The following is a 23,151-nucleotide window of genomic DNA, read 5'->3' as shown; positions in this document are numbered from 1 at the left end:
AAGCCAACATGCCATCCATTGCAAGAACGATGCCCACTGCCCTGGCCCATCACAATCTCTTCCGCTCCAGTCCAGGTGGTGTCCTGCTCCTGAAGGTCCCCCTTAAATGTACTTTGTCAGTTCTTCCAGGTCTGGCCTTGTCTTCCTCTCCCTGATGGTGTGCATTCTGTTGCCATTCTGCACATTCCCGAGGTGAATGATAGCAGCTGTATGGGGACCCACCACTTGGAAGTTCCCCTCCAAGTCCCTCACCACTTGGGAATACATTGGACGTTCCTTCACTTGGTCAGAATCCCGGCACTCCCTCCCTAACAGCACTGTGGGTGTATCATCAGCCTCCTTCAGTGACGTCCTGCAGGTACCTCTAATCAGTCCTCTGCAGTACTTTTGTCATTGGTGATGCTGTGTCTCCATGTGATACCCAGGGTCTTATGTAGGCGGTGCTGGGGAAAGGCATCCAACTTGTGTGACACCTTTGCTGTTCTCTTCCATACCTCACTGGCATAGATTGGGGTTGGTGCCACTTTGGACATGTAGAGTTGTAGCTTCATTGCTGTGTTAATTGTGTTGGTTACTCATACTGTGGCCTCTGGAAGACCCAGTGCTACTTTAGTTCGTGTGGACATCAATTTCTACATCACCCTCCGTTGCGATACTGCTCCCTGGGGCAGGGGGGGTAAACGGTCAACTCCACGGAGCTCCTCCCGCCCGGAGCTCCTCCCGCCCGGAGCTCCTCCCGCCCGGAGCTCCTCCCGCCCGGAGCTCCTCCCGCCCGGAGCTCCTCCCGCCCGGAGCCCCTCCCGCCCGGAGCCCCTCCCGCCCGGAGCCCCTCCCGCCCGGAGCCCCTCCCGCCCGGAGCCCCTCTCGCCCGGAGCCCCTCTCGCCCGGAGCCCCTCCCGCCCGGAGCCCCTCCCGCCCGGAGCCCCTCCCGCCCGGAGCTCCTCCCGCCCGGAGCTCCTCCCGCCCGGAGCTCCTCCCGCCCGGAGCCCCTCTCGCCCGGAGCCCCTCTCGCCCGGAGCCCCTCTCGCCCGGAGCCCCTCCCGCCCGGAGCCCCTCCCGCCCGGAGCCCCTCCCGCCCGGAGCTCCTCCCGCCCGGAGCTCCTCCCGCCCGGAGCTCCTCCCGCCCGGAGCCCCTCCCGCCCGGAGCCCCTCTCGCCCGGAGCTCCTCTCGCCCGGCGCCCCTCTCGCCCGGCGCCCCTCTCGCCCGGAGCCCCTCTCGCCCGGAGCCCCTCTCGCCCGGAGCCCCTCTCGCCCGGAGCCCCTCTCGCCCGGCGCCCCTCTCGCCCGGCGCCCCTCTCGCCCGGCGCCCCTCTCGCCCGGAGCCCCTCTCGCCCGGAGCCCCTCTGGCCCGGAGCTCCTCTGGCCCGGCGCCCCGGAGCTCCTCTCGCCCGGAGCTCCTCTCGCCCGGAGCCCCTCTGGCCCGGAGCCCCCCTCGCCCGGCGCCCCGGAGTCCCTCTCGCCCGGCGCCCCGGAGTCCCTCTCGCCCGGCGCCCCGGAGTCCCTCTCGCCCAGCGCCCCGATGGTTGACTCATACACCAACCTCTGCCGCTACTCGCCAGACTGGTGGTGCCACTTTGCCACTACAGCCTTGCTGCACTCCTGTGACGACGTTCATGGGTGGCATGGTCTTAGCGCTGTTGCTTCACAGCGCCAGGGACACGGGTTCAATTCTGGCCTCGGGTAACTGTGCAGAGTCAGCACGTTCTCCCCGTGTGTGCGTGGGTTCCGGGTGCTCCGGTTTCCTCCCACAGTCTAAAGATGTGCAGGTTCGATGGGCGAATATCCTCCTGAACTGTAGGAATTCTCTGGTTCTATGTCTCTGTTAAAGGTGATTCGATCCAATCCATTTACCTCGACTCGTCTCCTTATTTTGTTCATCCGGCCCCGAGTGCTTCATTCCTTCAAGTTGAAGCAACATTAAAAACAATCTTACTATTTCTCCTGACTTGACCTTGATCACACATCCACGAGTTCTGTTCAACATTTTCTCCCTTCCTGCTCCACTCTGCTTCTCTTCACCCGAATCACTGCACGACCATCCCAGGAAAAACTCTGGCTCCTTAATCTCCCTGTCTCTCGCCACCTGCTCCCTTCCCTTCTGCTGATATTAGCCAGGGACGGAAGTCCTCAGGCCTGGGAAGAGCTGTTTAAACAGCCAAAGTAACCCTCAGCATGACCTCGAATGCACAATCTGTTAACTCTACCCTTGAACTAAATTTCATTTTCAGAGTATGAACCTTTTTGGACGGTTGCCAGGCAACCCTTGGTTGTTCTATTGATTATAAATCTCACCAGCCAGCCTGAAATTCTCAAATGCGAATGATTACAATGGACTTCATTGTAGAGTCCTCATTCTGTGTTCAATAAAGAGGTAAGTAAATAGTTCTAGTGCTGAATAAGCACTGACTCTGTACAGTTACAAAGGGAGCGATACTTACTCTGAATAAACAGTAACACTGCACAGTTACACAGTGAGTTATCCTCACCCTGCTGAATAAACAGTGAATCTGTACAGTTACACAGTGATTTATCCTCACCCTGCTGAATAAACAGTGAATCTGTACAGTTACACAGTGATTTATCCTCACCCTGCTGAATAAACAGTGACTCTGTACAGTTACACAGTGAGTGATCCTCACCCTCCTGAATAAACAGTGACTCTGTACAGTTACACAGTGAGTGATCCTCACCCTGAATAAACAGTGACTCTGTACAGTTACACAGTGAGTGATCCTCACCCTGCTGAATAAACAGTGACTCTGTACAGTTACACAGTGAGTGATCCTCACCCTGCTGAATAAACAGTGACTCTGTACAGTTACAGTGAGTGATCCTCACCCTGCTGAATAAACAGTGACTCTGTACAGTTACACAGTGAGTGATCCTCACCCTGCTGAATAAACAGTGACTCTGTTCAGTTACACAGTGAGTGATCCTTATCCTGAATAAACAGTGACTCTGTACAGTTACACAGTGAGTGATCATCACCCTGAATAAACAGTTACTCTGTACAGTTACACAGTGAGTGATCCTCACCCTGCTGAATAAACAGTGACTCTGTACAGTTACACAGTGAGTGATTTTTACCCTTAATAAATAGTGACTCTGCACAGTTACACAGTGAGTGATCTTTACCCTGAATAAACAGTGACTCTGCGGTTACAGTTAGTGATCCTCACCCTGAATAAACAGTGACTCTGTACAGTTACACAGTGAGTGATCATCACCCTGAATAAACAGTTACTCTGTACAGTTACACAGTGAGTGATCCTCACCCTGCTGAATAAACAGTGACTCTGTACAGTTACACAGTGAGTGATTTTTACCCTTAATAAATAGTGACTCTGTACAGTTACACAGTGAGTGATCTTTACCCTGAATAAACAGTGACTCTGTACAGTTACACAGTGAGTGACACTTACCCTGAATAAAGAGAGACTCTGTACAGTTACAGAGTGAGTGATCCTTACCCTAAATAAACAGTGACTCTGTACAGTTACACAGTGAGTGATCCTCACCCTGAATAAACAGTGACTCTGTACAGTTACACAGTGAGTGATCCTTACCCTGAATAAACAGTGACTCTGTACAGTTACACAGTGAGTGATCCTCACCCTGAATAAACTGACTCTGTAGTTACACAGTGAGTGATCCTTACCCTGAATAAACAGTGACTCTGTGCAGTTACACAGTGAGTGAGCCTTACCCTGAATAAACAGTGACACTGGACAGTTACACAGTGAGTGATCCTCACCCTGAATAAACAGTGACTCTGTACAGTTACACAGTGAGTGATCCTCACCCTGCTGAATAAACAGTGACTCTGTACAGTTACACAGTGAGTGATCCTTACCCTGAATAAACAGTGACTCTGTACAGTTACAGTGAGTGATCCTTACCCTGAATAAACAGTGACTCTGTACAGTTACACAGTGAGTGATCCTCACCCTGAATAAACAGTGACTCTAGTTACACAGTGAGTGATCCTCACCCTGAATAAACAGTGACTCTGTACAGTTACACAGTGAGTGATCCTTACCCTGAATAAACAGTGACTCTGTACAGTTACACAGTGAGTGATCCTTACCCTGAATAAACAGTGACTCTGTACAGTTACACAGTGAGTGATCCTCACCCTGCTGAATAAACAGTGACTCTGTACAGTTACACAGTGAGTGATCCTCACTCTGAATAAACAGTGACTCTGTACAGTTACACAGTTAGTGATCCTCACCCTGAATACACAGTGAGTGATCTTTACCCTGAATAAACAGTGACTCTGTACAGTTACACAGTGAGTGATCCTCACCCTGCTGAATAAACAGTGACTCTGTAGTTACACAGTGAGTGATCCTCACTCTGAATAAACAGAGACTCTGTACAGTTACACAGTGAGTGATCCTCACCCTGAATAAACTGACTCTACAGTTACACAGTGAGTGATCCTTACCCTGAATAAACAGTGACTCTGTACAGTTACACAGTGAGTGATCCTTACCCTGAATAAAGAGTGACTCTGTACAGTTACACAGTGAGTGATCCTTACCCTGAATAAACAGTGACTCTGTACAGTTACACAGTGAGTGATCCTTACCCTGAATAAACAGTGACTCTGTACAGTTACACAATGAGTGATCCTCACCCTGAATAAAGAGTGACTCTGTACAATTACACAGTGAGTGATCCTTACCCTGAATAAACAGTGACTCTGTACAGTTACACAGTGAGTGATCCTCACCCTGAATAAACAGTGACTCTGTACAGTTGTGATGTGGAGATGCCGGCGTTGGACTGGGGTGAGCACAGTACGAAGTCTTACAACACCAGGTTAAAGTCCAACAGGTTTGTTTCGATGTCACTAGCTTTCGGAGCGCTGCTCCTTCCTCAGGTGAATGAAGAGGTCTGTTCCAGAAACACATATATAGACAAATTCAAAGATGCCAAACAATGCTTGGAATGCGAGCTTTAGCAGGTGATTAAATCTTTACAGATCCAGAGATGGGGTAACCCCAGGTTAAAGAGGTGTGAATTGTGTCAAGCCAGGACAGTTGGTAGGATTTCGCAGGCCAGATGGTGGGGGATGAATGTAATGCGACATGAATCCCAGGTCCCGGTTGAGGCCGCACTCGTGTGCGGAACTTGGCTATAAGTTTCTGCTCGGCGATTCTGCGTTGTCGCGGGTCCTGAAGGCCACCTTGGAGAACGCTTACCCGGAGATCAGAGGCTGAATGCCCTTGACTGCTGAAGTGTTCCCCGACTGGAAGGGAACATTCCTGCCTGGTGATTGTTGCGCGATGTCCGTTCATTCGTTGTCGCAGCGTCTGCATGGTCTCGCCAATGTACCTCGCTTCGGGACATCCTTTCCTGCAGCGTATGAGGTAGACAACGTTGGCCGAGTCGCACGAGTATGTACCGCGTACCTGGTGGGTAGTGTTCTCACGTGTAATAGTGGTATCCATGTCGATGATCTGGCACGTCTTGCAGAGATTGCCATGGCAGGGTTGTGTGGTGTCGTGGTCACTGTTCTGAAGACTGGGTAGTTTGCTGCAAACAATGGTTCGTTTGAGGTTGTGCGGTTGTTTGAAGGCAAGTAGTGGGGGTGTGGGGATGACCTTGGCAAGATGTTCATCGTCATCAATGACGTGTTGAAGGCTGTGAAGAAGATTACGTAGTTTCTCCGCTCCGGGGAAGTACTGGACGACGAAGGATATTCTGTCGGTTGTGTCCCATGTTTGTCTTCTGAGGAGGTCGGTCCGGCTTTTCGCTGTGGCGCGTTGGAATTGTCGATCGATGAGTCGAGCGCCATATCCCGTTCGTACGAGGGCATCTTTCAACGTCTGTAGATGTCTGTTACGCTCCTCCTCGTCTGAGCAGATCCTGTGTATACGGAGCGCTTGTCCATAGGGGATGGCTTCTTTAATGTGTTTAGGGTGGAAGCTGGAGAAGTGGAGCATCATGAGGTTATCCGTAGGTTTGCGGTAAAGCGAAGTGCTGAGGTGACCGTCCTTGATCGAGACGAGTGTGTCCAAGAATGCAACTGATTTTGGAGAGTAGTCCATGGTGAGTCTGATGGTTGGATGGAACTTATTAATGTCATCGTGTAGTCGTTTCAGTGATTCTTCGCCGTGGGTCCAAAGGAAAAAAATGTCATCGATGTATCTGGTGTATAACATCGGTTGAGGGTCCTGTGCGGTGAGTAGGTCCTGTTCAAACTTGTACATGAAGATGTTGGCGTATTGGGGTGCGGATTTGGTCCCCATGGCTGTTCCATGTGTCTGGATGAAGAACTTGTTGTCGAAGGTGAAGACGTTGTGATCCAGAATGAAGCGGATGAGTTGCAGAATTGCGTCTGGAGATTGGCAGTTGTCGGTGTTGAGTACTGAGGCTGTTGCAGCAATGCCGTCGTCATGGGGGATGCTGGTGTAGAGTGCTGAGACGTCCATTGTGACGAGGAATGTTCCTGGTTCAACTGGTCCATGGGTGCTGAGTTTCTGTAGGAAGCACTTCAGCACTTCGCTTTACCGCAAACCTACGGATAACCTCATGATGCTCCACTTCTCCAGCTTCCACCCTAAACACATTAAAGAAGCCATCCCCTATGGACAAGCGCTCCGTATACACAGGATCTGCTCAGACGAGGAGGAGTGTAACAGACATCTACAGACATTGAAAGATGCCCTCGTACGAACGAGATATGGCACTCGACTCATCGATCGACAGTTCCAACGCGCCACAGCGACAAACCGGACCGACCTCCTCAGAAGACAAACATGGGACACAACCGACAGAATACCCTTCGTCGTCCAGTACTTCCCCGGAGCGGAGAAACTACGTAATCTTCTTCACAGCCTTCAACACGTCATTGATTGCGATGAACATCTTGCCAAGGTCATCCCCACACCCCCACTACTTGCCTTCAAACAACCGCGCAACCTCAAACGAACCATTGTTTGCAGCAAACTACCCAGTCTTCAGAACAGTGACCACGACACCACACAACCCTGCCATGGCAATCTCTGCAAGACGTGCCAGATCATCGACATGGATACCACTATTACACGTGAGAACACCACCCACCAGGTACGCGGTACATACTCGTGCGACTCGGCCAACGTTGTCTACCTCATACGCTGCAGGAAAGGATGTCCCGAAGCATGGTACATTGGCGAGACCATGCAGACGCTGCGACAACGAATGAACGGACATCGCGCAACAATCACCAGGCAGGAATGTTCCCTTCCAGTCGGGGAACACTTCAGCAGTCAAGGGCATTCAGCCTCTGATCTCCGGGTAAGCGTTCTCCAAGGTGGCCTTCAGGACCCGCGACAACGCAGAATCGCCGAGCAGAAACTTATAGCCAAGTTCCGCACACATGAGTGCGGCCTCAACCGGGACCTGGGATTCATGTCGCATTACATTCATCCCCCACCATCTGGCCTGCGAAATCCTACCAACTGTCCTGGCTTGGTACAATTCACACCTCTTTAACCTGGGGTTACCCCATCTCTGGATCTGTAAAGATTTAATCACCTGCTAATGCTCGCATTCCAAGCATTGTTTGGCATCTTTGAATTTGTCTATATATGTGTTTCTGGAACAGACCTCTTCATTCACCTGAGGAAGGAGCAGCGCTCCGAAAGCTAGTGACATCGAAACAAACCTGTTGGACTTTAACCTGGTGTTGTAAGACTTTGTTCTGTACAGTTGCACATTGAGTGACCCTTACCCTGAATAAACAGTGACTCTGTACAGTTACACAGTGAGTGATCCTTACGATGAATAAACAGTGACTCTGTACAGTTGCACAGTGAGTGATCCTCACCCTGAATAAACATTGACTGTACAGTTACACAGTGAGTGATCCTTACCATGAATAAACAGTGACTCTGTACAGTTACACAGTGAGTGATCCTTACCCTGAATAAACAGTGACTTTGTACAGTTACACAGTGAGTGATCCTTACCCTGAATAAACAGTGACTGTACAGTTACACAGTGAGTGATCTTTACCCTGAATAAACAGTGACCCTGTACAGTTACACAGTGAGTGATCCTCACTCTGAATAAACAGTGACTCTGTACAGTTACACAGTGAGTGATCTTCACCCTGAATAAACAGTGACTCTGTACAGTTACACAGTGAGTGATCCTTACCCTGAATAAACAGTGACTGTACAGTTACACAGTGAGTGATCCTTACCCTGAATAAACAGTGACTCTGTACAGTTACACAGTGAGTGATCCTTACCATGAATAAACAGTGACTCTGTACAGTTACACAGTGAGTGATCTTCACCCTGAATAAACAGTGACTCTACAGTTACACAGTGAGTGATCCTTACCCTGAATAAACAGTGACTGTACAGTTACACAGTGAGTGATCCTTACCCTGAATAAACAGTGACTCTGTACAGTTACACAGTGAGTGATCCTTACCCTGAATAAACAGTGACTCTGTACAGTTACACAGTGAGTGATCCTTACCCTGAATAAACAGTGACTCTGTACAGTTACACAGTGAGTGATCCTTACTCTGAATAAACAGTGACTCTGTACAGTTACACAGTTAGTGATCTTCACCCTGAATACACAGTGAGTGATCTTTACCCTGAATAAACAGTCACTCTGTACAGTTACACAGTGAGTGATCCTCACCCTGCTGAATAAACAGTGACTCTGTAGTTACACAGTGAGTGATCCTCACTCTGAATAAACAGAGACTCTGTACAGTTACACAGTGAGTGATCCTCACCCTGAATAAACTGACTCTACAGTTACACAGTGAGTGATCCTTACCCTGAATAAACAGTGACTGTACAGTTACACAGTGAGTGATCCTTATCCTGAATAAACAGTGACTCTGTACAGTTACACAGTGAGTGATCCTTACCCTGAATAAACAGTGACTCTGTACAGTTACACAGTGAGTGATCCTTACCCTGAATAAAGAGTGACTCTGTACAGTTACACAGTGAGTGATCCTTACCCTGAATAAACAGTGACTCTGTACAGTTACACAGTGAGTGATCCTTACCCTGAATAAACAGTGACTCTGTACAGTTACACAGTGAGTGATCCTCACCCTGAATAAACAGTGACTCTGTACAGTTGCACAGTGAGTGATCCTTAGCCTGAATAAACAGTGACTATGTACAGTTACACAGTGAGTGATCCTTACCCTGAATAAACAGTGACTCTGTACAGTTACACAGTGAGTGATACCTACCCTGAATAAACAGTGACTCTGTACAGTTACACAGTGAGTGATCCTTACCCTGAATAAACAGTGACTCTGTACAGTTACACAGTGAGTGATCATTATCCTGAATAATCAGTGACTGTACAGTTACACAGTGAGTGATCCTTACCCTGAATAAACAGTGACTCTGTACAATTACACAGTGAGTGATCCTTACCCTGAATAAACAGTGACTCTGTACAGTTACACAGTGAGTGATCTTCACCCTGAATAAACAGTGACTCTGTACAGTTACACAGTGAGTGATCCTTACCCTGAATAAACAGTGACTGTACAGTTACACAGTGAGTGATCCTCACTCTGAATAAACAGTGACTCTGTACAGTTACACAGTGAGTGATCCTCACTCTGAATAAACAGTGACTCTGTACAGTTACACAGTGAGTGATCTTTACCCTGAATAAACATTGACTCTGTACAGTTACACAGTGAGTGATCATTATCCTGAATAATCAGTGACTGTACAGTTACACAGTGAGTGATCCTTACCCTGAATAAACAGTGACTCTGTACAATTACACAGTGAGTGATCCTTACCCTGAATAAACAGTGACTCTGTACAGTTACACAGTGAGTGATCTTCACCCTGAATAAACAGTGACTCTGTACAGTTACACAGTGAGTGATCCTTACCCTGAATAAACAGTGACTGTACAGTTACACAATGAGTGATCCTCACTCTGAATAAACAGTGACTCTGTACAGTTACACAGTGAGTGATCCTCACTCTGAATAAACAGTGACTCTGTACAGTTACACAGTGAGTGATCTTTACCCTGAATAAACATTGACTCTGTACAGTTACACAGTGAGTGATCCTCACCCTGCTGAATAAACAGTGACTCTGTACAGTTACACAGTGAGTGATCCTCACTCTGAATAAACAGTGACTCTGTACAGTTACACAGTTAGTGATCCTCACCCTGAATACACAGTGAGTGATCTTTACCCTGAATAAACAGTGACTCTGTGCAGTTACACAGTGAGTGATCCTCACCCTGCTGAATAAACAGTGACTCTGTAGTTACACAGTGAGTGATCCTCACTCTGAATAAACAGAGACTCTGTACAGTTACACAGTGAGTGATCCTCACCCTGAATAAACTGACTCTACAGTTACACAGTGAGTGATCCTTACCCTGAATAAACAGTGACTCTGTACAGTTACACAGTGAGTGACCCTTATCCTGAATAAACAGTGACTCTGTACAGTTACACAGTGAGTGATCCTTACCCTGAATAAACAGTGACTCTGTACAGTTACACAGTGAGTGATCCTTACCCTGAATAAAGAGTGACTCTGTACAGTTACACAGTGAGTGATCCTTACCCTGAATAAACAGTGACTCTGTACAGTTACACAGTGAGTGATCCTTACCCTGAATAAACAGTGACTCTGTACAGTTACACAGTGAGTGATCCTCACCCTGAATAAACAGTGACTCTGTACAGTTGCACAGTGAGTGATCCTTAGCCTGAATAAACAGTGACTCTGTACAGTTACACAGTGAGTGATCCTTACCCTGAATAAACAGTGACTCTGTACAGTTACACAGTGAGTGATACCTACCCTGAATAAACAGTGACTCTGTACAGTTACACAGTGAGTGATCATTATCCTGAATAATCAGTGACTGTACAGTTACACAGTGAGTGATCCTCACCCTGCTGAATAAACAGTGACTCTGTACAGTTACACAGTGAGTGATCCTTCCCCTGAATAAACAGTGACTCTGTACAGTTACACAGTGAGTGATCCTCACCCTGAATAAACAGTGAATCTGTACAGTTGCACAGTGAGTGATCCTTAGCCTGAATAAACAGTGACTCTGTACAGTTACACAGTGAGTGATCCTTACCCTGAATAAACAGTGACTCTGTACAGTTACACAGTGAGTGATACCTACCCTGAATAAACAGTGACTCTGTACAGTTACACAGTGAGTGATCATTATCCTGAATAATCAGTGACTGTACAGTTACACAGTGAGTGATCCTTACCCTGAATAAACAGTGACTCTGTACAGTTACACAGTGAGTGATCCTTACCCTGAATAAACAGTGACTGTGAAGGATGGCATCCGGGCAATAGTAAGGGATGATGTTGGTGCTATGGAGGACAAGGTTGAATCAATGTGGGTGGAAATCAGGAATAGTAAGGCGAAAAGGTCACTGATAGGAGTAGTCTATAGGCCACCAAATAGTCACAGGACGTTAGGGCAGGCAATAAGCAAATAAATAACGGATGCATGTAGAAATGGTACAGCGGTTATCATGGGAGATTTTAATCTGCATATCGATTGGTTTAACCAGGTTGGTAAAGGCAGCCTTGAGGAGGAGTTTATAGAATGTGCCCGGGATAATTTCCTGGAATAGTATGTAATGGAACCTACAAGGGAACAAGTGGTCCTCGATCTGGTCCTGTGTAATGAGGCAGGATTGATTAATGATCTCATAGTTCGGGATCCTCTTGGAAGGAGCGACCACAATATGGTGGAATTTAAAATACAGTTGGAGGATGACAAGGTAAAATCAAACACTAGTGTTTTGTGCTTAAACAAAGGCGATTACAATGGGATGAGAGAAGAACTAGCTAAGGTAGGCTGGGAGCAAAGACTTCATGGTGAAGCAGTTGAGGAACAGTGGAGAACCTTCCGAGCGATCTTTCACAGTGTTCAGGAAAGGTTCATACCGACAAAAAAGAAAGACGGTAGAAAGGGGAAAAATCGACCGTGGATATGTAAGGAGGTGAGGGAGAGTATCAAATTGAAGGAAAAAACATTCAAAGTGGCAAAAATAAGTGGGAGACTATAGAGGACTGGGAAGTCTTTAGGAGACAACAGAAAGCTACTAAAAAAAGCTATAAAGAAGAATAAGGTAGACTATGAAAGTAAACTTGCTCAGAACATTAAAGCAGATAGTAAAAGCTTCTACAAATATATAAGACTAAAAATAGTGGCTAAGGTAAATATTGGTCCTTTGGAAGATGAGAAGGGAGATTTAATAATAGGAGACGGGGAAATGGCTGAGGAGCTGAACAGGTTTTTTGGGTCGGTCTTCACAGTGGAGGACACAAATAACATGCCAGTGACTGATGGAAATAAAGGTATGATAGGTGAGGACCTTGAGATGATTGTAATCACTAAGGAGGCAGTATTGGGCAAACTAATGGGGCTAAAGGTAGACAAGTCTCCTGGCCCTGATGGGATGCATCCTAGAGTGTTAAAAGAGATGGCTAGGGAAATTGTAAACGCACTAGTGATAATTTATCAAAATTCACTAGACTCTGGGGTGGTCCCAGAGGATTGGAAAGTAGCAAACGTGACACCACTGTTTAAAAAAGGTCGGCAGAAAGCGGGTAATTATAGGCCGGTAAGCTTAACTTTGGTTGTAGGGAAAATGCTGGAATCTATCATTAAGGAGGAAATAGCGGGGCACCTGGAGGGAAATTGTCCCATTGGGCAGACGCAGCATGGGTTCACAAAGGGTAGGTCGTGTCTGACTAATTTGGTAGAATTTTTTGAGGACGTTACCAGTGCAGTAGATAACGGGGAGCCAATGGATGTGGTATATCTGGATTTCCAGAAAGCTTTTGACAAGGTGCCACACAAAAGGTTGCTGCATAAACTAAAGATGCATGGCATTGAGGGTAAAGTGGTAGCATGGGTCGAGGATTGGTTAACTAACAGAAAGCAGAGAGTGGGGATAAATGGGTGTTTCTCTGGTTGGCAACCTGTAACTAGTGGGGTCCCTCAAGGATCAGTGTTGGGCCCGCAGTTGTTCACAATTTACATAGATGATTTGGAGTTGGGGACCAAGTGCAATGTGTCAAAGTTTGCAGACGACACTAAGATGAGCGGTAAAGCAAAAAGTGCAGAGGATACTGGAAGTCTGCAGAAGGATTTGGATAGGTTAGGTGAATGGGCTAGGGTCTGGCAGATGGAATTCAATGTTGCCAAGTGTGAGACTATCCTTTTTGAGAGGAATAACAGCAGAATGGATTATTATTTAAACGGTAAGATGTTAAAACATGCTGCTGTGCAGAGGGACCTGGGTGTGCTGGTGCACGAGTCGCAGAAAGTTGGTGTGCAGGTGCAACAGGTGATTAAGAAGGCTAATCGAGTTTTGTCTTTCATTGCTAGAGGGATGGAGTTCAAGACTAGGGAGGTTATGCTGCAATTGTATAAGGTGTTGGTGAGGCCACATCTGGAGTATTGTGTTCAGTTTTGGTCTCCTTACCTGAGAAAGGACATATTGGCACTGGAGGGAGTGCAGAGGAGATTCACTAGGTTGATCCCAGAGTTGAGGGGATTAGATTATGACGAGAGGTTGAGTAGACTGGGACTGTACTCATTGGAATTTAGAAGGATGCGGGGGGAACTTATTGAAACATATAAAATTATGAAGGGAATAGATAGGATAGATGCTGGCAGATTGTTACCACTGGTCGGGGAAAGCAGAACTTGGGGGCATAGCCTCAAAATAAGGGGAAGTAGATTTAGGACCGAGTTTAGGAGGAACTTCTTCACCCAAAGGGTTGTGAGTCTCTGGAATTCCTTGCCCAGTGAAGCAGTTGAGGCTCCTTCTTTAAACGTTTTTAAGAAAAAGATAGATGCCTTTCTGAAGAATAAAGGAATTCGGGAATATAGTGAACGGGCCGGAAAGTGGAGCTGAGTCCACAAAGATCAGCCATGATCTCATTGAATGGCGGAGCAGGCTCGAGGGGCCAGATGGCCTACTCCTGCTCCTAGTTCTTATGTTCTTATGTTCTTATGTGACTGTACAGTTACGCAGTGAGTGATCCTTACCATGAATAAACAGTGACTCTGTACAGTTACACAGTGAGTGATCCTTACCCTGAATAAACAGTGACTCTGTACAGTTACACAGTGAGTGATCTTTACCCTGAATAAACAGTGACTCTGTACAGTTACACAGTGAGTGATCCTTACCCTGAATAAACAGTGATTCTGTACAGTTATACAGTGAGTGATCCTTACCCTGAATAAACAGTGACTCTGTACAGTTACACAGTGAGTGATCATTATCCCGAATAGTCAGTGACTGTACAGTTACACAGTGAGTGATCCTTACCCTGAATAAACAGTGACTCTGTACAGTTACACAGTGAGTGATCTTTACCCTGAATAAACAGTGATTCTGTACAGTTATACAGTGAGTGATCCTTATCCCGAATAGTCAGTGACTGTACAGTTACACAGTGAGTGATCCTTACCCTGAATAAACAGTGACCCTGTACAGTTACGCAGTGAGTGATCCTTACCCTGAATAAACAGTGACTCTGTACAGTTACACAGTTAGTGATCCTCACCCTGAATACACAGTGAGTGATCCTTACCCTGAATAAACAGTGACTCTGTACAGTTACACAGTGAGTGATCCTTACCATGAATAAACAGTGACTCTGTACAGTTACACAGTGAGTGATCCTTACCCTGAATAAACAGTGACTCTGTACAGTTACGCAGTGAGTGATCCTTACCCTGAATAAACAGTGACTCTGTACAGTTGCACAGTGAGTGACCCTCACCCTGAATAAACAGTGACCCTGTACAGTTACGCAGTGAGTGATCCTTACCCTGAATAAACAGTGACTCTGTACAGTTACACAGTGAGTGATCCTTACCCTGAATAAACAGTGACCCTGTACAGTTACGCAGTGAGTGATCCTTACCCTGAATAAACAGTGACTGTACAGTTACACAGTGAGTGACCCTCACCCTGAATAAACAGTGACTCTACAGTTGCACAGTGAGTGATCTTTACCCTGAATAAACAGTGATTCTGTACAGTTATACAGTGAGTGATCCTTATCCCGAATAGTCAGTGACTGTACAGTTACACAGTGAGTGATCCTCACCCTGAATAAACAGTGACTCTGTACAGTTACACAGTGAGTGACCCTCACCCTGAATAAACAGTGACTCTGTACAGTTACACAGTGAGTGATCTTTACCCTGAATAAACAGTGACTCTGTACAGTTACACAGTGAGTGACCCTCATCCTGAATAATTTGGACTGTGGGAGGAATCTGGAGCAGCCGGAGGAAACTCACGCAGATACAGGGAGAATGTGCCGAGTTCCACCCCAGGCGGGAAGTGAACCCGTGTCCCTGGCGCAGTGAGGCAGGAGTGCCAACCACTGCCACCGTACCTAACGTTGGCATTGGGAGCAATGACAAAAGTAATGGGATTAAAGAAGGACAGGCCTCCAGGACCAGATGGTTGTCGCCTGGGTTTTGTGGCGAGTGGGTGGGACAGCTGCTGTCATGGTAATCAGCCAATATTTTCTCAAGTCCGTAACTCTTCCTGTAGCTTGGCAAATGTCCGTGTTAATCTATTTCGAAAAGGTGAGGGAGGAAATTGACAGTGAGTTAGCCTTTCGATTTATTCCTGAGGCCTGCAAAGACAGCTGGAGTCACTGACCTTGCAGTATTTCTGCTGCTTCCGTTCTCATCGAGTCTCCTCGCATGAGGATCACAGACCGTTCACTGGGCTTTCTCTGTGCTGCTGCCAGTGTTCGGTGTGGTTTGAGATTGATTCGCCGTTGTGTGTGGCCTGGTGCAGGGTTTGTGAATCACCAGTGACCTCTGCCCCTCCTCAGTGGCTGGGTGACCTCTGCCCCTCCTCCGTGGCCGGGTGACCTCTGCCCCCCCTCCGTGGCCGGGTGACCTCTGCCCCCCCTCCGTGGCCGGGTGACCTCTGCCCTTCCTCCGTGGCCGGGCGACCTCTGACCCGTCTCTCTTCGTCACTTTGCCAATGAAGGAGGAAGACTGATCGTCTTCTGCTCCGATCTCCCTCCTCCCCTGGGAGTAGAATCAAAGAGTCAGTCCTTTGCCGGTTTGGAGGGAGATAAAATGGGAGGGAAAGTTCCGGATCGCCACACTTTAGGAAGGCTATGAGGGTCCCTGAGAGGGTGCAGAGATTTGCCGGAACGGTTCCAGCGTGACGGATTTTAGCTACAGGGCTAGGTTAGAAAAGTTGGGGTTGGTGGGGGGGTGGGGGGGGCGGGGGCGGTGGTGCGGTAGATTTGATCGAGGTGGACAAGATTATAACCGGTTTAGATAAGATAGACCAGGAGAAATTCCCATTTGCTGTAATTTCTCGATGGGTGAAAATTGCAGAGCTCCAGGCCATGAGCCTGACCCCTGACCCTGGAACTAATCCCCCGTCCTTATTTGGGTAACAGCAATGATTGTTTTGTCCCTTATTGATTTTTCTTTTTCTCCCCTCCCTTTTCTGATTTTCCACAGAATCCGCCGGGGACTGGACTGTGGAACGCCGCAACATGCAGTCATACCGGGAGCAGAGCAGTTACCATGGAAACCAGAGACTTCTGCATCAAGAGGCTCAGGAGGCTTCCCGCCTGGCCAACTACAGCCAGCATCACCAGGGCCAGGTGTTTTCCAGCTTTGCCAACCGACCGGGCAGCGAGGGCTGCAGCCAGCAGCCATACCAGGCCTTCCGCAGGGAGCCCAGTGATTACTACTACGCGAGGGGCAAGGAGCTACCTGGCCCCCAGGCCCAGCGAAGGCTAGCTGGGCCCCTGCAGAGCGGTTTTGGCACGCAGCAGGCCGGAGGCTACTCGGTGCAGTATCTGAGTGAGGGCCAGTGGCGGGCATCCCACTCCACCATGCCAGGTTACAGTCAGTTCGAGCAGGACACGTACACCGGCCAGTTTTCACCGAGCAGCAGTCAGCAGCAGCTGCGGCACCAGCCCTTCCAGGCGCCACCTGGCACCCAGACCCTGGCCCAGGCCCCTCTGTCCTCTGCCCACCACCCCCAGCAGCCCAGCTCAGCTCAACTGGCAAAGTACCAACTCCGTGCCGCCCAGTACAACCCACAGCAGTTCCAGCCTGCTGCGTCCACCTCCTCCTCCTCGTCCTCCTCTTCCTCCTCCTACTTGTCTCCCCAAGGTTACAGCCAGACCCCCGGGCAAGCTTTTGATGGCTACCACATGAACGCCAGTGCCCAGTGCGACGGCTACATGGGTAATGCCACAGCTGCCCCGAGTTACGGGACCCAAACCGGTTACAGCTACCAGCCACCCTTAGCCAAGCCTTGCTTCGAGCAGGCAAAGCCAGCCCAGGCCCAGCAGCATGGGCCTCAGGCCCTGCAGTACTCCAACGCGGCCAAGGTGCCCTTGGGGAACCAACAGTTTGCCCCTTACTGTTCGGCCGACATTCCTGCCAAATCGCCCATGCCCTTCCATCAGAACTTCAGCCCCAGCTCCAACCCCTCGCCCGCTACCCCAGTGGCCCAATCTCCTTCGTGTAGTTCCACCCCATCTCCTCTCATGGTCAGCAGTGATAGTCTCCAGTGTGGGCAGGGCACCATGGGGATGAGGACCCGGGTTCTGCAGCTGATGTCCCAGCCCAGTCCCACCCCGACCAGTCTGATGCCGAGCCCAGGCTCACAGTCCAGCGCCTACGAGGGCTTTGGGTTGGAGGGCGGGGCTGAGAAACGGGCCTCCGACCTCGGCCAGAGCAGCTTGACGGCCCTGAGCTCTCAGGTGGCCAACATCCCCAACAGGGTGCAGCACCTGCTGATCTCCGACACTCTGGCTCTGCACCGGCGACAGGCACGACGCTCCGGCAAGAGACCGGGGCCAGGAGGCCCTGCCGAACACTTGGGCCTCGAGGAGCAGCTGAAATCGCCTCAGGCCGAATCCCTGGACGGGGGCTGCTCGAGTTCCTCCGAAGACCACGCGGAGCGGGTCCGGCAGCTCAGCGGCCAGAGTGGCTGCTCGGACAGAGCCTACAAGGCCCAAAACCCGGAGGCGGTCAACGCCACCTGCTCCCCGGCCAGTTCCCAGGGTGACGGCCGGCCGCTGTCGAAAGAGGAGATGATCGCCCAGATGTGCCAGGAGGGGAAAGGGGTTGCAATGGCGACGCTGGCAGAGCCAGGGCTCCGGCGGGGCGAGAAGCCCGTGGGCGTCATTGTCGCCCGGGAGACGATGGTCAGCCGAGGTGACGGGATGGGTGTGGGGGGTCAAGGGGACGAGCTGTCTCGGCAGGCAACCTTCCTCCCCAACACCGAGAAGGAATCCAGCCACATCCAGCAAGTCAACAACCTTCGCAACAGCATGGCACATCCGACAACCCAAAACGGGAACGGGCTGATGATGCACCAGGGCGGTGTGGCCCTCGCCGATCCGCTGGCCACAAGAATGGACTCCTCCAAGTCTCCCAGCTACTTTGCATATGGTCTTCGGGAGACCCCCAAGAATGATGGTAGATACCATTACATGCAGTACCCAATGGCCCCTTACAACCAATCAGAATCTGAGCAGCTCAGCCTTGGAGACAGGAAAGTTGTCCCAGGAAAGGTTGAAAAGAGCCACAGTTTGCTCCAGGAAGCTTTACAAGCCAATTATCACGGGAGGAAGTTCCACTCCAGTTATGCTCCAGAGCACCGATATCCAGGGTTTATGGACAACCCATTTCAATCCAGCTACCCTTCGAGGCAGATGATCGAGTTGGCCAGGAAGGACGGGCCCGGTAACACCCAGGCTCCCCCCTCGGGCTGGAAGGATACCAGAACTCCGGGCCCTGGCTTTGGGATGGAGCTGAGCAAGGCCAACCCAGAGACGCAGTTCGAGACCGGGGCGTCGGAGAGGAAGTCTGTCATCTGCGACGTCTCCCCTTCCAGACTCTTCGGCCGGAGTCCGGCGCCCCCTGCCTGCGGGCAAGCTCTGGACCTGGATTTGGGGCGGAACACGAAGGGGGCCAAGTTGTGCAAAGCCGGGCAGTCCGTTATCCAGGCGGGCATCTTTGTCGGGGCAGAAACAAAAGTCAAGGCGGAGATGGACCAAAGTCTGAGTCAGCAGAGGAGTTACTATGACAACAGAGACCCCGGGAATCCCTCACCCCACTGGAAATATGACTCTCTAGAGCTGGCGAGAGCATCTGCTATGGTTTTCTCCCCGTTGCCCATGGGAACCAGTGGAAGCTTTCTTCATCAGGCCCTGAATCATCGATCGTCGAGAGGCAGGCGGCCCTGTGTTAGGGTGGCAGGGAGAGCTGGGGCAAGAAGGAGAACCCCCGCGCGGGCAGATGACAAAGCTGTCCTGGCGAGGGCGCCCCTCATCAAACAGGAAGATGCGCTGGAGCCTCAGCACGCTGGCTTCCTCGGCCAGCCCCGCGAGAATGTGCCAGCGCAGGTCTGCAATGCCAACCTGTACCCCATCCTCACAAACTCCGACACGCTTTCCTCCCTGTTGACCAAGCAAGACAGTGCCCACCCAGCGGGTACGCGGGCACCGACTCCCGCGAGGGGCCCAAACCACCTGCAGTGGCAGCTACCCGATCCCGACAGGGCGTGCGATTGGATGAGCGTGCCCGACGGGAAAGATTTTGCAGCGGAGTGCTGCCGGAGCGGGATTCTGAAGGAACCGTGGGCCTCGGGCGCCACACACCAGGAGCTGGGCGGCCACGCCTTGTTCCAGAGTGGCGAGGGGAGAAGCCCGAGACCAGATGAATTCTCAAAGGAGGTGGAGAAGCCGTTGCACGCGAGCAGGAAGCCAAATGATTCGCTGGCTCAGGAAGACCTGTCCGTTCTGTCTCCTATTTTGGCGAGGAGGCGGATTCGCTCGTTTATATCGCCCATTCCAGCCAAGCGGCTTTGCCAGGAGTCAAAAGCCAGGGACGCGGATGTTAAGTTGGTTTACCCGTGCAGTCACAGCGCCACCCAGTGGAACGCCAGCCTCAGCCCGTTACAAAGGGGCGAGCTGACGGACGATACTCCGCAGGATGCCGAGGGCAAGGACAGCCCCAGTGCCGGCTTTTCCTCGGCCGTTTCTCTCGCCAGTCCCGGCAAGCTCAAAGCACTGCCCCCCCGGAAGGGCCGTGGCCTAAAGCTGGAAGCCATCGTCCAGAAGATTGCCTCGCCCAACGGCAGAAAGTTCCCCGTCTGCGGAATACTCGACGGGACCTCCGATGGCGTGACCCTGGAGGACATCCTCTCCGTCAAAGACGGATTTTGGGAGAGTGAGGACGTGGCGATGGGGCAGCCCGGAGACAGGCTGTGTGGCGATTTCACGGAGGGGCTGGAGGCCCAGGGTGGGGGCACAGGGGGTGCCAACTGCTCCCAGGGCCGCGGAGGCCCCTCGCCAGCTGCCCGGCTTCCATATCATCCCGAATTCAAGCAGCGCAGCTCCCCTTGCCCTCTGCCCCATTCCCCGGAGCGCCAGGCTGGCCAGGAACCTGTTGGCATCGTCCCCAAGCTGGAAGGTGGCTCGGTCAAAGGATACTTCCCATCGGGCAAGAAGCGGGGGAGGCCCCTAGGCAGCATCAACAAGCAAAAGCGGCAAAGGCTGGAGAACCAAGGAGGGCCGAGTCGGGCAGAGGGGGCAGAGGAGGCTGCTCAAAAGCCGCGGCGGCCCAGGAGAACGAAAGCACCCGCTCACCAGAGGAGGAGGCGGAAGAAGCTCGAAGGCCCCATGGTGTTGCCCGAGGAGCCCGAGATCAAACTGAAGCACACGGTTCGAGCCATGAGCAGGAGGCGGGGGGAGGCCCAGGATCGGAGCTTCTCCCCCTACGTGCTTCTGGAGCGGAAGAGGGAGGCCGCGCTCTGCACAATAATCAACACTCAGGTTGACGAGCGGAACCGGGCCCAGAAGGGGGTGAAAGACGAGCAGGAACCAGCCTCCACTCCGCCACCCAGCTGTGCGGGCAAAGCCTTACCCACCACCTCGCACATGGTACTGGGCCCATTGGTGACCGAGGGCTCCACCCTTGGCCTGCTGGTGTGCTGCCTGTGTGGCAAATCCGCCAACCACAGGGACCTGGGCGACCTCTACGGGCCCTACTACCCGCACCAGTACGCGGGTACCCTGCCCAAGAACCCACCCCCCAAGAAGCTGCTGCCTGCACAGGGCCGGGTGAAGGTCAGACATAAAAGTATGCCCGAGCTGCTAAAGACTGGCCTATCGGACGACGAGAGCAAGGAGTTCGGGAATGTCCTGGGACATGCCAGGTTCAAAAGGCGCCACTATTCCGAGGACTGCACCCCTTCCTGGGCCAGTCCGCGGATCGGCAAAGGACACAGGCGCTGCTATTGCTGCGGGAAAACCTCGCCCGCGGGCAACTTACGGACTCAAAAATTGAAAAGTGAGCTCAGGTCCGAGGTGGACCTTCAGCTTCCTCAACTACCTCTTGACCCCAATGAACTGTGGATCCACGAGGCCTGTGTGCTCTGGGCCAGCGGGGCTTATTTGGTCTCTGGGAGACTCTATGGACTGCAAGAAGCTGTCGAAATGGCCAGAGAGATGGTAAGCACTGTTGCGCGCAGGCTGTGTGGCGGGGAAAGGGTGAGGGGTTTGACTGGGGAGGTGGGGGGGGGGGGGTAGTTCGGAGGGGGAAGGGTCACGGCTGTGAAAGTGGCTTCAGGGCCTCCCTCAGACTTTCCAATTATCCATCCACAGTGTTATACACAGTGACAGACCCCTCCCCACCAGTACTGTACCCCAGTGTTATACAGTGACAGACCTGTCCCCACAGTACTGTACCCCAGTATTATACAGTGACAGACCCGTCCCCACCAGTACAGTATCCCAGTGTTATACACTGACAGACCCCTCCCCACAGTACTGTACCCCAGTGTTATACAGTGACGGACCCATCCCCACCAGTACTGTACCCCAGTGTTATACAGTGACAGACCCGTCCCCACCAGTACTGTACCCCAGTGTTATACAGTGACAGACCTGTCCCCACAGTACTGTACCCCAGTATTATACAGTGACAGACCCGTCCCCACCAGTACTGTATCTCAGTGTTATACAGTGACAGACCCGTCCACACCAGTACTGTACCCCAGTGTTATACAGAGACAGACCCGTCCCCACCAGTACTGTATCTCAGTGTTATACAGTGACAGACCCATCCACACCAGTACTGTACCCCAGTGTTATACAGAGACAGACCCGTCCCCACCAGTACTGTACCCCAGTGTTAAACAGTGACAGACCCGCCCCCACCAGTACTGTACCCAGTGTTATACAGTGATAGACCCGTCCCCACCAGTACTGTACCCCAGTGTTATATACTGACAGACCCGTTCCCCAACAGTACTGTACCCCAGTGTTATATACAGTGGCAGACCCGTCCCCACCAATACTGTATCCCAGTGTTATACACTGACAGACCCGCCCCCACCAGTAATGTACCCAGTGATTATACAGTGACAGACCCGTCCCCACCAGTACTGTACCCCAGTGTTATACACTGACAGACCCGTCCCCACCAGTACTGCATCCCAGTGTTATACAGTGACAGACCCGTCCCCACCAGTTCTGTACCCCAGTGTTATACAGTGGTAGACCCGTCCCCACCAGTACTGTACCCCAGTGTTTATACAGCGACAGACCCGTCCCCACCAGTACTGTACCCCACTGTTATACAGTGATAGACCTGTCCCCACCTGTACTGTACCCCAGTGTTATACAGTGACAGACCCATCCCCACCAGTGCTGTACCCCAGTGTTATCCAGTGACAGACCCGTCCCCACAGTACTGTACCCCAGTGTTTTACAGTGACAGACCTGTCCACAGCAGCACTGTACCCCAGTGTTATACAGTGACAGACCCGTCCCCACCAGTACTGTACCCCAGTGTTGTACAGTGACAGACCCGTCCCCACCAGTTATGTACCCTATTTTACACAGTGACAGGCCCGTCCCCACAAATACTGTACCCCATTGTTATACAGTGTCTGACCCGTCCCCACCAGTACTGTACCCCTGTGTTTTGCAGTGACAGACCTGTCCCCGTCAGTACTGTACCCAGTGTTATACAGTGACAGACCCGTCCCCACCAGTACAGTACCCCAATGTTATACAGTGACAGACACAATCCGTCCAATACTGTACC

General features: G+C 51.0%; 1 protein-coding gene across 1 annotated transcript in view; it reads left to right on the top strand.

Annotated features, from left to right (window-relative positions):
- LOC140403873 (transcription factor 20-like) overlaps window positions 1-23,151 on the top strand; it is a 465,895-nt gene that overhangs the window by 169,625 nt on the left and 273,119 nt on the right. The window contains exon 2 of the mRNA XM_072492086.1: window positions 16,534-21,551. Coding sequence (XP_072348187.1) covers window positions 16,569-21,551 — 4,983 coding nt within the window. The 5' untranslated portion in view covers window positions 16,534-16,568. The remainder of the gene's footprint in view (window positions 1-16,533; window positions 21,552-23,151) is intronic.

Source organism: Scyliorhinus torazame, chromosome 29 (assembly GCF_047496885.1).
Source record: "Scyliorhinus torazame isolate Kashiwa2021f chromosome 29, sScyTor2.1, whole genome shotgun sequence".
In the NCBI taxonomy this organism is placed as follows: domain Eukaryota; kingdom Metazoa; phylum Chordata; class Chondrichthyes; order Carcharhiniformes; family Scyliorhinidae; genus Scyliorhinus; species Scyliorhinus torazame.
Note: the sequence above shows the minus strand (reverse complement) of the source record. Positions and strands in the feature narration are given on the sequence as shown.